The following is a 16482-nucleotide window of genomic DNA, read 5'->3' as shown; positions in this document are numbered from 1 at the left end:
GTGTGGTATCATCCAAAACTAATGTGAAGTATCAAAGAAGAGAAGAATAAGTGATTACATTTGAACAGAAGTGTAGATAGAACATGTTGAAACAGAAAATAAGCAGATATTAACAGTAAATGAACAAGTAGATTAATAATCAATTTTTACAGTTTGTCCTTCATAAAGTGTACAAAATAATAGGTGTATAAATGACACAATATGTTACTGCATAGACTAATTAGGAGTCTTTGTTTGTTTACTTACTACTAAAAGACAAGTTGTCTAGTATGTTCAACATTTTATTTAAGGACTAAATGACAATAATAAACACATGTTTCATGTACACTAACATTTTTTTGTTCAAATAAAGACAATAATGACATTTTTTGTGGTCCCTTTTATTTAGAAAAGTATCGATATACCTTTTGGTACCGGTACTAAAATATTGGTATGGGGACAACTCTAGTTTATACACACAGCAGTTACTATGAATGTAACATGATATAGTAGAAGTAGAGACCAGCTTTACTGTACATGTACTATCATACTGTCACGTTCAAACACTGAGGACATCTATTAAACAAGACAAAAGGCAAGGAATCAAACAGAGACAGAATTCAATTTGGACTCAATTGAGGAGAGACGGCGTCGACCTGTAACCTCTTACAGTGTCTCAGCACGCTCCGACGAAGAAGGTTTTCGTCTCCTCTTTTATTCAGATGTTCAATGTTCACGCACCAACACATGTCACAGCAGGAATGGGAAGTATGTAAAACAGTCAATTGTTTTCGGTCACATTGAAGACCAAGAAGAGGATGTCTCGGGCTTGGGCTCTTCCTGGATCCAGCTGGGGCAGGTGTTGGAGGACAAATGGATATAACCCCTCCCGTCTCCTGACCACAGCGACTTCAAGAGGGCAGCGGGTCGTAAATAGCGTTGACTTCAAAGAGAGTTCCTCTGGAAGTTGAGCAGATCCTGTCATCTGTCCGTGTTGAAATCACAGTGGCGTTTCACGAGCCTTCTTCCTCTTGGTAGGCTTCATCTTCTTATCAGGAACATAATGTAATACAACGTTTCTTTTGTGATAACTTACAATTATTCCAACACATACAGTATATTGTGTTGTACTATTATACACCAGCTGTGTGCGTCTTGGTTAAATGATCACAACATCCTGTTTTAAAGTCTTTTTTCGGTGCCTCGGGAGTCAATAGTGCATAATTAATAGGCTAAGTTCATACAATATAATACTTTAATTTGTTTTCACGTTGAAAATAAAGACATTTTTAGGCGTGGCAGCTTTTATTTTGCCGTGGTGAGTCACCAAGATCAATGACATGTATGTGAAACCACACAGTGTGTATACGTGTGTGTACTTATGTACTATTGTGTGTAACCGCAGTATTTGTACCACTATACTTGCTAGTGTGCATGCACCACACACACATTACTATACTTGCTAGTGTGTATGCACCACACACTCATCACACTTGCTAGTGTGTATCAGTGACGTGCGGTCACTAGAGGCAGGTGAGGCGGGGCCTCACCTGCCATGGAAAGAAAAAAATGTAAAAAGAAAAAAAATAAATTAAATTGTTATATGTATCCAGTGATTATACTATAAAGTTATTTTCCATTTAACTTCACCAGTTTTAGATTATTTTTATTCAAAATCGCTGAATTTTCACAATTTGCCGTTCAAATACTGAGAAGAGACGGTGCGGTGAACAGCAGCCAGTTGAGGCACGTCACTCAGTGCCTCAACATGGACGGACTCGGCTAACTGCTGGCCTGCTGTGCAGTGAGACTGTATTGCTATATGAATTATATTATGAGATCCGCCCGGAGTTCCTTAAGGCTCTGGATGTTGTGGGGCTGTCTTGGTTGACAAGACTCTGCAACATCGCGTGGACATCGGGGGCGGTACCTCTGGATTGGCAGACCGGGGTGGTGGTTCCTCTCTTTAAGAAGGGGAACCGGAGGGTGTGTTCTAACTATCGTGGGATCACACTCCTCAGCCTTCCCGGTAAGGTCTATTCAGGTGTACTGGAGAGGAGGCTACGCCGGATAGTCGAACCTCGGATTCAGGAGGAACAGTGTGGTTTTCGTCCTGGTCGTGGAACTGTGGACCAGCTCTATACTCTCGGCAGGGTCCTTGAGGGTGCATGTGAGTTTGCTCAACCAGTCTACATGTGCTTTGTGGACTTGGAGAAGGCATTCGACCGTGTACCCCGGGAAGTCCTGTGGGGAGTGCTCAGAGAGTATGGGGTAACGGACTGTCTTATTGTGGCGGTTCGCTCCCTGTATGATCAGTGTCAGAGCTTGGTCCGCATTGCCGGCAGTAAGTCGGACCCGTTTCCAGTGAGGGTTGGACTCCGCCAGGGCTGCCCTTTGTCACCCATTCTGTTCATAACTTTTATGGACAGAATTTCTAGGCGCAGTCAAGGCGTTGAGGGGATCTGGTTTGGTGGCTGCAGGATTAGGTCTCTGCTTTTTGCAGATGATGTGGTCCTGATGGCTTCATCTGGCCAAGATCTTCAGCTCTCACTGGATCGGTTCGCAGCCGAGTGTGAAGCGACTGGGATGGGAATCAGCACCTCCAAATCTGAGTCCATGGTTCTCGCCCTGAAAAGGGTGGAGTGCCATCTCCGGGTTGGGGAGGAAATCTTGCCCCAAGTGGAGGAGTTCAAGTACTTCGGAGTCTTGTTCACGAGTGAGGGAAGAGTGGATCGTGAGATCGACAGGCGGATCGGTGCGGCATCTTCAGTAATGCGGACGCTGTATCGATCCATTGTGGTGAAGAAGGAGCTGAGCCGGAAGGCAAAGCTCTCGATTTACTGGTCGATCTACGTTCCCATCCTCACCTATGGTCATGAGCTTTGGGTCATGACCGAAAGGACAAGATCACGGGTACAAGCGGCCGAAATGAGTTTCCTCCGCCGGGTGGCGGGTCTCTCCCTTAGAGATAGGGTGAGAAGCTCTGTCATTCGGGGGGAGCTCAAAGTAAAGCCGCTGCTCCTCCACATCGAGAGGAGCCAGATGAGGTGGTTCGGGCATCTGGTCAGGATGCCACCCGAACTCCTCCCTCGGGAGGTGTTTCGGGCACGTCCGACCGGTAGGAGGCCACGGGGAAGACCCAGGACACGTTGGGAAGACTATGTCTCCCGGCTGGCCTGGGAACGCCTCGGGATCCCCCGGGAGGAGCTGGACGAAGTGGCTGGGGAGAGGGAAGTCTGGGCTTCCCTGCTTAAGCTGCTGCCCCCGCGACCCGACCTCGGATAAGCGGAAGAAGATGGATGGATGGATGGATTTCCATAGTTTAGTTAGCTGAGGTATATAATGTACAGTGTATTTTGTCAACAACTGTATGTGTGTAAAGTATTTCTTGTGCTGAGCGATCATAAAACTGCTGCGAAGACGCACTGGCTGAGGCACGCGCAACCACGTCTCCTGGCGCTTAAGGCACCTTCGCCGCAGACTGCACCCACCGACGGGAGCGCCACACCAACCAAAGCCCACACCCAAACCCTCCACGTGCAAGACCGAATCCACCCAAAAAAAGTCACTTAAAAAGAAGCCCAAAAAGTGCAAAAACAACAATGCTCGCGCCGGAGGAGCCGTGAACGACTGCAAGGACACTACATTAGGTACACCTGCAGACTGCAGCACGGATTTCATATTTCATTCATTCACAACTCCTCCAACACCAACACCACTGTTCCCGCACTTATAAGTAAAGGTAAGACCATAATAACGTTTTTTTTTTTTTATTAAATGTGCTTTTTTGTGTGCTACAGTTTGTATGTGTAAAGTTAAAGTTAAGTTAAAGCAGGGGCGTCACTAGCTTTTAAGGACAAGGGGGGCTTTGCCCCCAGGAGATGCACAGGATGCGAGCGAATGTTACGCACGAGCACAAAACTTCACAAACGGCTAACAAAGACTTAGAAATTATTCATTGTTATTATTATTACCGTATTTTCCGCACCATAAGCCGCCCTGGGTTATAAGCCGCGCCTTCAATGAACGGCATATTTCAAAACTTTGTCCACCTATAAGCCGCCCCGTGTTGTAAGCCGCATCTAACTGCGCTAAAGGAATGTCAAAAAAACAGTCAGATAGGTCAGTCAAACTTTAATAATATATTAAAAACCAGCGTGATGTGGGCGCGCATGGAGTCGTATATCAACATGGACGGAGCTGCGTGAAAAAAGCCACCCGGCCTCTTCGCGTAAACTTCCCTTAACCACTCGCTCATCTTTTCTTCATCCATCCATCCCTTCGAGTTAGCTTTTATGATGACGCCGGCTGGAAAGGTCTCTTTTGGCAAGGTCTTCCTTTTGAATATCACCATGGGTGGAAGTTTCTGGCCATTAGCATGGCAAGCTAGAACCACAGTGAAGGATGACTTCTCATTCCCTGTGGTGCGAATATTCACCGTACGTGCTCCCGTTGTATCCACAGTGCGGTTCACAGGAATATCAAAAGTCAGTGGAACCTCGTCCATGTTGATAAATGTTCTCTGGCCGGATCTTTTTTTCAGCTATCTTGTTTTTACAATATGCACGGAAAGTAGACAGCTTTTCTTGAAAGTCTTTAGGCAGTTGCTGTGAAATAGTAGTCCGTGTGCGGATGGAGAGATTGCGTCTTTTCATGAACCGGAAACCTGTCGCTTAGTAGGAGCCATTTTGTGGTCTTTACAGATGTAAACACACAAAGGAAATGAAACGTAATATCCGCGCGCTTCTTCTTCTTCTACGCGGGCGGGTGGTTGCTTACAGTAGAAGAAGAAGCGCTTCCTCTTCTATGGGGGCGGGTGCTTACCTTGGCGGTTGCTTGCGTAGAAGAAGAAGCACTTCCTCTTCTACGGGGAAAAAAGATGGCGGCTGTTTACCGTAGTTGCGAGACCGAAACTTTATGAAAATGAATCTTAATATTAATCCATATATAAAGCGCACCGGGTTATAAGCCGCACTGTCAGCTTTTGAGTAAATTTGTGGTTTTTAGGTGCGGCTAATAGTGCGGAAAATACGGTATATTTAATGATGTTTTTTTCATTATTTTAACAATAGGCTTATGTATATTACTTTATATAGATTCTACAAGAAACACAAAACTTAAAAAATAAATGATTTACAATTGCACACACAAGGTTTTGTGCAGCTTCAATCATTGTAAAGGAAGATAATGTGCTTCGTACACCTGCAGGACCGCAAGCAAGGTCGCAGAGGAAATGCGGGCTGGAATTTGAGTGATGTGGGCATTTTCTATATGAACAAGTGGAATGGATTGGATACCGACGCACGAAAGGGGCTCTCTACCTTACGCTACGAAGTGAGGGGAAACTGAGTGAATAGTAACAGGTTATATGATTATTTATTTAAACTCATATTTGGGCCACTTTATAATGAGTATGTCGGCATTTATTTGTAAAAAAACCCCAAAAAAACCACCACATTATTTAGGGGGGCTTAAGAATATTTTAGGGGGGCTTGAGCCCCCCTAAAATAGGCCTAACAACGCCAATGAGTTAAAGTACCAATGATTGTCACACACACTACACTCTTAGAAATAAAAGTGCTAAGTAGAACCATATATGGTTCTTCGGCTCGTCCTCATAGGAGAACCCTTTTTGGCTCCAGGTAGAACCTTTTTATAAAGGTTCCACCTGGAACCCTTTTGGAGGGCTCTACCTAGAACTGTGTGTGTAAGGTTCCACCCAGAACCCCCCATGAGAGGTTCTACAAAGAACCCACGCAGGGAGTTCCACTAAGAACCCTTTCGTATTTCAAGGGTTTCATCTAGAACCCACACAGGGAGTTCCACTAAGAACCCTTTTGTATTTCAAGACTTTCTTCTAGAACCCACGCAGGGAGTTCCACTAAGAACCCTTTCGTATTTCAAGGGTTTCGTCTAGAACCCACACAGGGAGTTCCACTAAGAACCCTTTTGTATTTCAAGACTTTCATCTAGAACCCACGCAGGGAGTTCCACTAAGAACCCTTTCGTATTTCAAGGATTTCATCTAGAACCCACACAGGGAGTTCCACTAAGAACCCTTTCGTTTGTCAAGGGTTTCATCTAGAACCTATGCAGGGAGTTCCACTAAGAACCCTTTCATGTTTCAAGGGTTTCATCTAGAACTCACACAGGGAGTTCCACAAAGAACTCTTTCATGTTTCAAGGGTTTCATCTAGACCTGACACAGGGGGTTCTAAAAACATCCCTTTTCAAAGGTTTTCACCGATAACCGTCTTGTCTTCTGAGGGTTCTATAAAGAACCATATTGTATTCTACAGATCAGTTTAGTTCATATTATATTGTGGTCATTTATCATGTTGACATTGAACAAACATTCAAAACATTTTAATGAGAAAAACATTTATTTAAAGATAGGCACCATTATTGGCAAATGTTATCAGGAAGTATGTCCCTGGTGACACAGGATCTTACCCATGCTTTCAACAATCCCTGAAGAACTCTTTCTTCCAAAAACGGTTCTCTGGATCAAAATAGTTCTTACTGGAACCCTTAGTGTTAGTGAGAACCCTTTTAAAACCAATTATTCAGAAAAGGGGTTTTAAAGGGTTCTCTGGATCAAAATGGTTCTTACTGGAACCATTAGCGTTACCAAGAACCCTTGAAAAACCCTTTCTTCGGGAAAGGGTTTTTCAGAAGCAAATGGTTCCAGTTAGAACCTCAGCCCTTGTAGAAGAACCCTTTTAGAACCCTTATTTCTAAGAGTGTAGGTGTGGTGAAATATGTCCTCTGCATTTGACCCATCCCCTTGATCACCCCCTGGGATGTGAGGGGAGCAGTAGGCAGCAGCGGCGCTGCGCCCGGGAATAATTTTTGGTGATTTAACCCCCAATTCCAAGCCTTGATGCTGAGTGCCAAGCAGGGAAGAATGCTGGTATGAGCTTTTAAACATAACCCGTTAACTGCTGCCAATCAAATGGTGAATAAGATACTCTTTAGGGTTTGTAAATCTGACTGTGATGAAGTCAGTGCCTCACCAGCCATCAACCTCACCGCACGTCACTGGTGTGCATGCACCACACACACACACACACACATTACTATACTTGCTCGTGTGTATGCACCACACACACACGCCCCACACGCCCCACACACACACACACACACACACACGTTACTCGGGCAGCAGCTGGTCTCCCACATCTTCCCCCGCAAAGACGTCGTCGTCCGCCCGCTTCCTGGCCCCCGTCCTGGGCGTGTCAGCAGGGGGTCCCAGTGGGTCCACGTAGGAAGCGTCTAGGGGACAAAACATTTAGAGTCCTTGTGGGACTACAAGATGTCTTTTGGGCGTGACGGGAACAAGAACAAAGACGTCTTCCCACCGAGCTCTTTGGGGCTGCTGCTGCTCTCGTAAGGCTCGCCGGAGACAGGAAGTGACATCACCTGGGCGCCCGGACGCTCTGCTTTACTGTTACTGCTGTCTGCAACAGCAACACGTCTTCTACTCCACAGCTCTTTCTGACAAGGTCAAAGTGACTCACCGGTGCTGTCAGTGCTGTCTGCTCTCCTGCTCCTGCTGCCTTCCCGTGCTGCCTTCGCCCTCTGAGGAGCAAGAAGAAGTAAGAAAAAAGACGTATTGCACAAAGGAAAATGCAATATTAGGTCAGGAAAGGCCTAATATTTCTCACTAATGGAACATTTTCCCATTCAAACTACAGTTGGGGGCAACAACAAAAAGCTACATTCATGTACCGTATTTTCCGCACTATTAGCCGCACCTAAAAACCACAAATTTACTCAAAAGCTGACAGTGCGGCTTATAACCCGGTGCGCTTTATATATGGATTCATATTAAGATTCATTTTCATAAAGTTTAGGTCTCGCAACTACGGTAAACAGCCGCCATCTTTTTTCCCCGTAGAAGCGGAAGCGCTTCTTCTTCTATGGTATAAGCAACTGCCAAGGTAAGCACCCGCCCCCCGTAGAAGAAGAAGCGCGCGGGTATTACGTTTCATTTCCTTTGTGTGTTTACATCTGTAAAGACCACAAAATGGCTCCTACTAAGCGACACACTGTGGTTCTAGCTTGCCATGCTAATGGCCAGAAACTTCCACCCATGGTGATATTCAAAAGGAAGACCTTGCCAAAAGAGAACTTTCCAGCCGGCGTCATCATAAAAGCTAACTCGAAGGGATGGATGGATGAAGAAAAGATGAGCGAGTGGTTAAGGGAAGTTTACGCGACGAGGCCGGGTGGCTTTTTTCACGCAGCTCCGTCCATGTTGATATACGACTCCATGCGCGCCCACATCACAGATGGTGTCAAAAAACAAGTGAAGCACACAAATACAACACTCGCCGTCATTCCGGGTGGATTAACCAAAGAACTCCAACCGCTCGATATTGGTGTCAACAGGGCATTTAAAGCATGACTGCGAACGGCGTGGGAACAATGGATGACCGAAGGCGAACACACCTTCACTAAGACAGGGAGACAGCGCCGGACGACATACGCCAACATCTGCCAGTGGATCGTAAATGCCTGGGCGGATATTTCGGTCTCAACTGTGGTCCGAGCTTTCCGGAAGGCAGGATTCACGGAACTGCTGGAAAAACAACAGCAACACTGACTCTGATGACTTCGACGAGACAGAGCCGGCCATTTTGGATCCCGTAATTCGCCCAACTTTTTAATTCGGACACCGTAGGAGAAGAATTCGAGGGATTTATGAATGAAGAATAACTTCAGAAAGTGAGTGTTATGTTTATTTTGTGTGTTGTGACATTAACGTTCGAGCAACATTAAATTATTGCTATTGCTCTGCACTATTTTGAATTTTACTATGTTTGTGATTGCACATTACCGTACATTTTGGGAGTGAACAGAGTTGTTAGAACGCTGGTTTTTAATATATTATTAAAGTTTAACTGACCTATCTGACTGTTTTTTTGACATTCCCTTTAGCGCAGTTAGATGCGGCTTATAACACGGGGCGGCTTATAGGTGGACAAAGTTTTGAAATATGCCGTTCATTGAAGGCGCGGCTTATAACACGGGGCGGCTTATGGTGCGGAAAATACGGTACTGTATTTCCCAGACTATAAGGCGCAATTAAAATACTCTCATTTTCTCAAAAATCGACAGTGCGCCTTATAACCCGGTGCACCTAGGTAGGTAGGTCTTTATTGTCATTGCACAAGTACAACAAAACTTTGTTTTCAGCACAAAGCCGTTGAAGATGAGACAAACAAATAGTGTACAGGGTTACAGAACAGGAACACTGATGGGTCGCCACAAGGCGCCCCGTAAAAGATGGGGGAAAGGTAAACGTTGAGGAAGGATGAGTAAAAAAAAATACAATCTAGTCTGGAGTGGAGGGGAAAAAAACAACTTCCATAGCAAAGCACACATACATTTTACAATGTACATCTGGAGATATCTAGCAACAGAGGGGAGGGAGTGCGGGGCCATGGTGGTTGGCTGCAGCTCTTCAGGGGCTGCCCATCCGTCCATCACCCCTATGAGATTTGCGTCGAGGGCGTTGGATTGGGTGTGGCGTATATTTTTTGTGTCTAAGCCTGCCGCGTGTCTCTGTTCTGTGGCCTTGATGTCGTGCAGTCGCTAGTCAGTCCAACGTCAACAACAACAACAGGTGTGTGTCCATGAGAGACAAGAAGAGAGTTTGTTGTGTCTTTGCTGCACTGTCCTTCGGGAGAGTCTCCAAGCCGGGGAAACAATCCAAGTTAGAATGTTTTATATGCCAGTGAAAATAAAATGTGCTTTTCACTCCAAATTATCTATGACTGGTCCTCAACATTCATCCTGCGGGGCAGACAGTCCCATGTGATCCAAATCACAAGAGTGTCCACAGTTCTTCCCACATCCTCCAATCATTTGTGGCAGCTTTGGGCTACTTTGAAGACTGCCAGCAACTTCCAATTTGTGGACAAACCAGAGCAAGGCTTACTCCAATCAGCAGATGTCCTGTTGTCATCATTCCCAATCCTGTTGTCATCATTCCCAATCCTGTTGTCATCATTCCCAATCCTGTTGTCATCATTCCCAATCCTGTTGTCATCATTCCCAATCCTGTTGTCATCATTCCCAATCTGTTGTCATCATTCCCAAAAGGTGATATCTTCACATCCTCCACTGAAAGGGTCGCCAGGCACTCCTTCTTCTCCCAAGAGTCTGTGGCGTGTCCAGCAACAACTGCTCCGTCACAACAAGCAGGTTCCCCCAAACCCAAGATCTTTGCAATTTCCTTGAGGCCAGTGAAATAGTTCCAATGTTTAGATTTGTAGAGCAGTGCAAAAAGAGACAACAACAAGAAGGTTAAGACAAGACAAAGAAGGGAAAGGGAGCGTCCGCCCTCCATGAGTGCCAGGGAGAAAATTACTGCCTAATGTACGTATTAATTCTGGTTGTGCTTACCGACCTCGAAGCAATTTTATTTGGTAAATGGTGTAATGATAAGTGGGACCAGTAGTAAGAGATACAAGTATTACTGTGGTGTGTGTATAAGGACCGCAAGATAACACCCATTACAATATTATGCAAAAGCAACTTTTCTTACCTTCTGGTACCTGCTGATCTGTATTTGGGATCTGCATAAGTCCTGAAAATTTGCGCGTCCGCTTTTGTAGTCCATGCTGACTTTACACTTTACACTTTACATTGAGCAAACAACCTCAAAGTGCTACAGTGCATTTGAAAAACAAAACAACAACAACGCTAGAACCACAAATAGCTGCCCTCAACAAGTAAAATAAATAGTAAAAAAAAAACTAGCCTAATAACTAGAACTAGCACATTTATATCTAAAAAAAAAAGAGGCTTTTTTAAAAAGAAGGATTTTAAAGCCTTTTTTAAAAGCATCCACAGTCTGTGGTGCCCTCAGGTGGTCAGGGGAGAGCGTTCCACAGACTGGGAGCGGCGGAGCAGAAAGCCCGGTCTCCCATTAAAGAAAAATGGTGCAAATAATACGATGATGTCATATTGACACATACTTGCCAACCCTCCCGGATTTTCCGGGAGACTCCCGAAATTCAGCGCCTCTCCCGAAAACCTCCCGGGACAAATTTTCTCCCGAAATTCAGGCGGAGCTGGAGGCCACGCCCCCTCCAGCTCCTTCCGGACCTGAGTGACGTGTTGACGGCCTGTTCACACGTCCGCTTTCCCACAATATAAACAGCTAATGATCGAGGGCGAGTTCTTGGTTTCTTATGTGGGTTTATTGTTAGGCAGTTTCATTAACGTCCTCCCAGCGCGGTAACAACACACAACAACAGCAGTCAAGTATTCGTCTACCGTAAAGCAGTTCGTCTGCCGTAAACAGCAATGTTGTGACACTTTTAAACAGGACAATACTGCCATCTACTGTACATGCATATGTGACCCACCCATAATGTGTCACATTTTTGTGTTGATTTATTTATTTTATTTTGTGGTTTGAATTCGTTTTTGGAGCTGTCATTACACATTTATCAGTATTCACATTGGTCAGTAGGGGGCAGTAGGGCGTTTCTTCCCAATTGAATGCTATCACCTGCAGACCGGAAGTGTCTTGTCATTCTGATGAGAGCGACCAGTCTGTGAACAATTGAAACGTCCTGTGTGCTTTTTCCTCCTGTATAACAGGTTAGTTTTGGTGAATCAACTCACTGAATAATATCCATGTGATCTTTATAAGTTTAAGTACACATTCTGATGGTGGAGCCTAACTCTAAAGTGTTTGTGAGTTGTAGTTTGTATTTGTGAATGAATCCAGTGCACAGCTGCAGTAATCAATGCAAAAAGGCGACGTGAGTGCGCAATGTTTATATAGGAACTTCTGATCCTAATTCAGACTCCCAAATTAGAGCTCCCGTTTTCTTGATTTTATAATGTATATTTGTATAATGTGTGTGTTCTGAAATAGTGACAGAGAATAGAACAAGGATGGACAATTCAACCCTTAACTCAACAATGAGTAGATGAGTGTTATGTGTGTGTGTATATGTGTAAATAAATGAACACTGAAATTCAAGTATTTCTTTTATTTATATATATATATATATATATATATATATATATATATATATATATATATATATATATATATATATATATAAATGTAATAAAAAAAAATATATATATATAGCTAGAATTCATTGAAAGTCAAGTATTTCTTATATATATATTTATATCTTAACCACGCCCCCATCCACGCCCCCGCCCCCACCCCCCACCTCCCGAAATCGGAGGTCTCAAGGTTGGCAAGTATGTATTGACATTACCAAGCCACGCCCCCATCAGTACAAATGATATCACGCCACCACCCGTCCCAATACTTTTGAAGTAGTGTCATTGAAGGTGATGTCACCTGCTCTCTCAGCTCCTTCATCTTCTCCACCTTGCTCAGCTTGCTGGTGTAGTCCTGGACTTCTTTCAGGCCCAGGTCCTGGCTGATCCTCACCAGGAAGCGCAGACCTGAGAACACAGAACATGTATGTGGTCTTTCTTCCAGGAACACGCCGTCCAGGAACAAAAGAAGAGGAGTTACATTGAGCGTCTTCTGGGAACCTGCGGTGGATTTCTTTGTAGGTTTCTAGAGCTTTCTGGTTGTTTCCTGCAACACAAAGTCAACATCAACAACCAGCGGCCATCTTTCAACCGGAACAACTCACCACTTCTCCTGTAACAGCTCGCAACCAGCAGCTGCCAGCGTACCTCGCTTGGTCTGAGGACACAGCATCAAGGTTATTCTCTCACTACATTCTGGAATAAATCTGACATGAAGCCTCTTTCATTTATTTTATTTCACTACATTCTGGACTAAATCTGACATGAAGCCTCTTTCATTTATTTTATTTCACTACATTCTGGAATAAATCTGACATGAAACCTCTTTCATTCATCTTATTTCACTATATTTTGGAATAAATCTGACATGACGCCTTTTTAATTCATTTTATTCCACTACATTCTGGAATAAATCTGACATGAAGCCTCTTTAATTCATTTTATTTCACTACATTCTGGAATAAATCTGACATGAAACATCTTTAATTCATTTTATTCCACTATATTCTGGAATAAATCTGACATGAAGTCTCTTTAATTTTATTTCACTACATTCTGGAATAAATCTGACATGACGCCTCTTTCATTCATCTTATTTCTCTATATTCTGGAATAAATCTGACATGAAGCCTCTTTCATTCATCTTATTTCGCTATATTTTGGAATAAATCTGACATGACGCCTTTTTAATTCATTTTATTTCACCTCATTCTGGAATATATCTGACATGAAGCCTCTTTCATTCATCTTATTTCACTATATTCTGGAATAAATCTGACATGACGCCTTTTTAATTCATTTTATTCCACTACATTCTGGAATAAATCGGACTTGAAGCCTCTTTAATTCATTTTATTCCACTATATTCTGGAATAAATCTGACATGAAGCCTCTTTAATTCATTTTATTTCACTACATTCTGGAATGAATCTGACATGAAACCTCTTTAATTCATTTTATTCCTCTATATTCTGGAATAAATCTGACATGAAGCCTCTTTCATTCATCTTATTTCGCTATATTTTGGAATAAATCTGACATGACGCCTTTTTAATTCATTTTATTTCACCTCATTCTGGAATAAATCTGACATGAAGCCTCTTTCATTCATCTTATTTCACTATATTCTGGAATAAATCTGACATGACGCCTTTTTAATTCATTTTATTCCACTACATTCTGGAATAAATCGGACGTGAAGCCTCTTTAATTCATTTTATTCCACTACATTCTGGAATAATCTGACATGAAACCTCTTTAGTTCATTTTATTCCACTACATTCTGGAATAAATCTGACATGAAGCCTCTTTAATTCATTTTATTCCACTACATTCTGGAATAAATCTGAAGTGAAGCCTCTTTAATTAATTTTATTCCACTACATTCTGGAATAATCTGACATGAAACCTCTTTAGTTCATTTTATTCCACTACATTCTGGAATAAATCTGACATGAAACCTCTTTAATTAATTTTATTTCACTATATTCTGGAATAAATCTGACATGGAGCCTCTTTTATTCATCCTATTCCACTACATTCTGGAATAAATTTGACATGAAGCCTCTTTCATTCATCTTATTCCACTACATTCTGGAATAAATTTAACATTAAACCTCTTTAATTCATTTTATTTCACCACATTCTGGACTAAATCTGACATGAAACCTCTTTAATTCATTTTATTCCACTACATTCTGGAATAAATCTGACATGAAGCCTCTTTCATTTATTTTATTTCACTATATTCTGGAAATAAATCTGACATGAAACCTCTTTCATTTATTTTATTTCTCTATATTCTGGAATAAATCTGACATGAAGCATCTTTCATTCATCTTATTTCGCTATATTTTGGAATAAATCTGACATGACGCCTTTTTAATTCATTTTATTCCACTACATTCTGGAATAAATCTGACATGAAACCTCTTTCATTTATTTTATTTCACTACATTCTGGAATAAATCTGACATGAAGCCTCTTTCATTCATCTTATTTCACTATATTTTGGAATAAATCTGACATGAAGCCTCTTTAATTTTATTTCACTACATTCTGGAATAAATCTGACATGACGCCTCTTTAATTCATTTTATTTCACTACATTCTGGAATAAATCTGACATGAAGCCTCTTTAATTCAGTTTATTCCACTACATTCTGGAATAAATCGGACATGATGCCTCTTTAATTCATTTTATTCCACTACATTCTGGAATAATCTGACATGAAACCCCTTTAGTTCATTTTATTCCACTACATTCTGGAATAAATCTGACATGAAGCCTCTTTAATTCATTTTATTCCACTACATTCTGGAATAAATCTGACATGAAGCCTCTTTCGTGCATTTTATTTCACTACATTCTGGAATAAATTTGACATAAACCTCTTTAATTCATTTTATTTCACTACATTCTGGACTAAATCTGACATAAAACCTCTTTAATTCATTTTATTTCACTACATTCTGGAATGAATCTGACATTAAACCTCTTTAATTCATGTTATTCCTCTATATTCTGGAATAAATCTGACATGAAGTCTCTTTCATTCATCTTATTTCACTATAGTTTGGAATAAATCTGACATGACGCATTTTTAATTCATTTTATTCCACTACATTCTGGAATAAATCTGACATGAAGCCTCTTTAATTCATTTTATTTAACCTCATTCTGGAATAAATCTGACATGAAGCCTCTTTAATTCATTTTATTACAGTATATTCTGGAATAAATCTGACATGAAGCCCCTTTAATTCATTTTTTTCACTATATTCTGGAAGAAATCTGACATGACGCCTTTTTAATTCATTTTATTCCACTACATTCTGGAATAAATCTGACATGAAACATCTTTAATTCATTTTATTCCACTATATTCTGGAATAAATCTGACATGAAGCCTCTTTAATTCATTTTATTTCACTATATTCTGGAAGAAATCTGACATGACGCCTTTTTAATTCATTCTATTCCACTACATTCTGGAATAAATCTGACATGAAACCTCTTTAATTCAATTTATTCCACTACATTCTGGAATGAATCTGACATGAAACCTCTTTAATTCATTTTATTCCTCTACATTCTGGAATAAATCTGACATGAAGCCTCTTTCATTCATCTTATTTCGCTATATTTTGGAATAAATCTGACATGAAGCCTCTTTCATTCATTTTATTTCACTACATTCTGGAATAAATCTGACATGAAGCCTCTTTAATTCATCTTATTTCTTTACATTCTGGAATAAATCTGGCATGACACCTTTTTAATTCATTTTATTCCGCTATATTCTGGAATAAATCTAACACGAAGCCTCTTTAATTCATTTTATTCCACTACATTCTGGAATAAATCTGACATGAAACTTCTTTAATTCATTTTATTCCACTACATTCTGGAATAAATCTGACGTGAAGCCTCTTTCATTCATTTTATTTCGCTATATTTTGGAATAAATCTAACATGACGCCTTTTTAATTCATTTTATTCCACTACATTCTGGAATAAATCTGACATGAAGCCTCTTTAATTTTATTCCACTACATTCTGGAATAAATCTGACATGAAGCCTCTTTAATTCATTTTATTCCACTACATTCTGGAATAAATCTGACATTAAACCTCTTTAATTCATTTTATTTCACTACATTCTGGACTAAATCTGACATAAAACCGCTTTAATTCATTTTATTCCACTACATTCTGGAATAAATCTGACATGAAACCTCTTTAATTCATTTTATTCCACTATATTCTGGAATAAATCTGACATGAAGCCTCTTTAATTCATTTTATTCCTCTACATTCTGGAATAAATCTGACATGAAGCCTCTTTCATTCATCTTATTTCGCTATATTTTGGAATAAATCTGACATGAAGCCTCTTTCATTCATTTTATTTCACTACATTCTGGAATAAATCTGACATGAAGCCTCTTTAATTCATC

At 41.2% G+C, this 16482-nt stretch overlaps 1 protein-coding gene across 2 annotated transcripts in view; it reads right to left on the bottom strand.

The window, feature by feature from the left end:
• Positions 1 to 7112: 7112 nt before the first annotated feature.
• LOC133574072 (intraflagellar transport protein 88 homolog) overlaps positions 7113 to 16482 on the bottom strand; it is a 37547-nt gene continuing 28177 nt past the window's right edge. For both annotated transcript variants that reach the window (XM_061926106.1, XM_061926105.1), the window contains exons 19-24: positions 12627 to 12679; positions 12503 to 12568; positions 12323 to 12429; positions 7500 to 7560; positions 7341 to 7439; positions 7113 to 7254 (exon numbers count right to left, since the gene is read on the bottom strand). In XM_061926106.1, coding sequence (XP_061782090.1) covers positions 7133 to 7254; positions 7341 to 7439; positions 7500 to 7560; positions 12323 to 12429; positions 12503 to 12568; positions 12627 to 12679 — 508 coding nt within the window. In that variant the 3' untranslated portion in view covers positions 7113 to 7132. The remainder of the gene's footprint in view (positions 7255 to 7340; positions 7440 to 7499; positions 7561 to 12322; positions 12430 to 12502; positions 12569 to 12626; positions 12680 to 16482) is intronic.

Source organism: Nerophis lumbriciformis, linkage group LG31, assembly GCF_033978685.3.
Source record: "Nerophis lumbriciformis linkage group LG31, RoL_Nlum_v2.1, whole genome shotgun sequence".
NCBI classification, from domain to species: domain Eukaryota; kingdom Metazoa; phylum Chordata; class Actinopteri; order Syngnathiformes; family Syngnathidae; genus Nerophis; species Nerophis lumbriciformis.
This window is presented reverse-complemented; position numbering and strand designations above follow the sequence as displayed.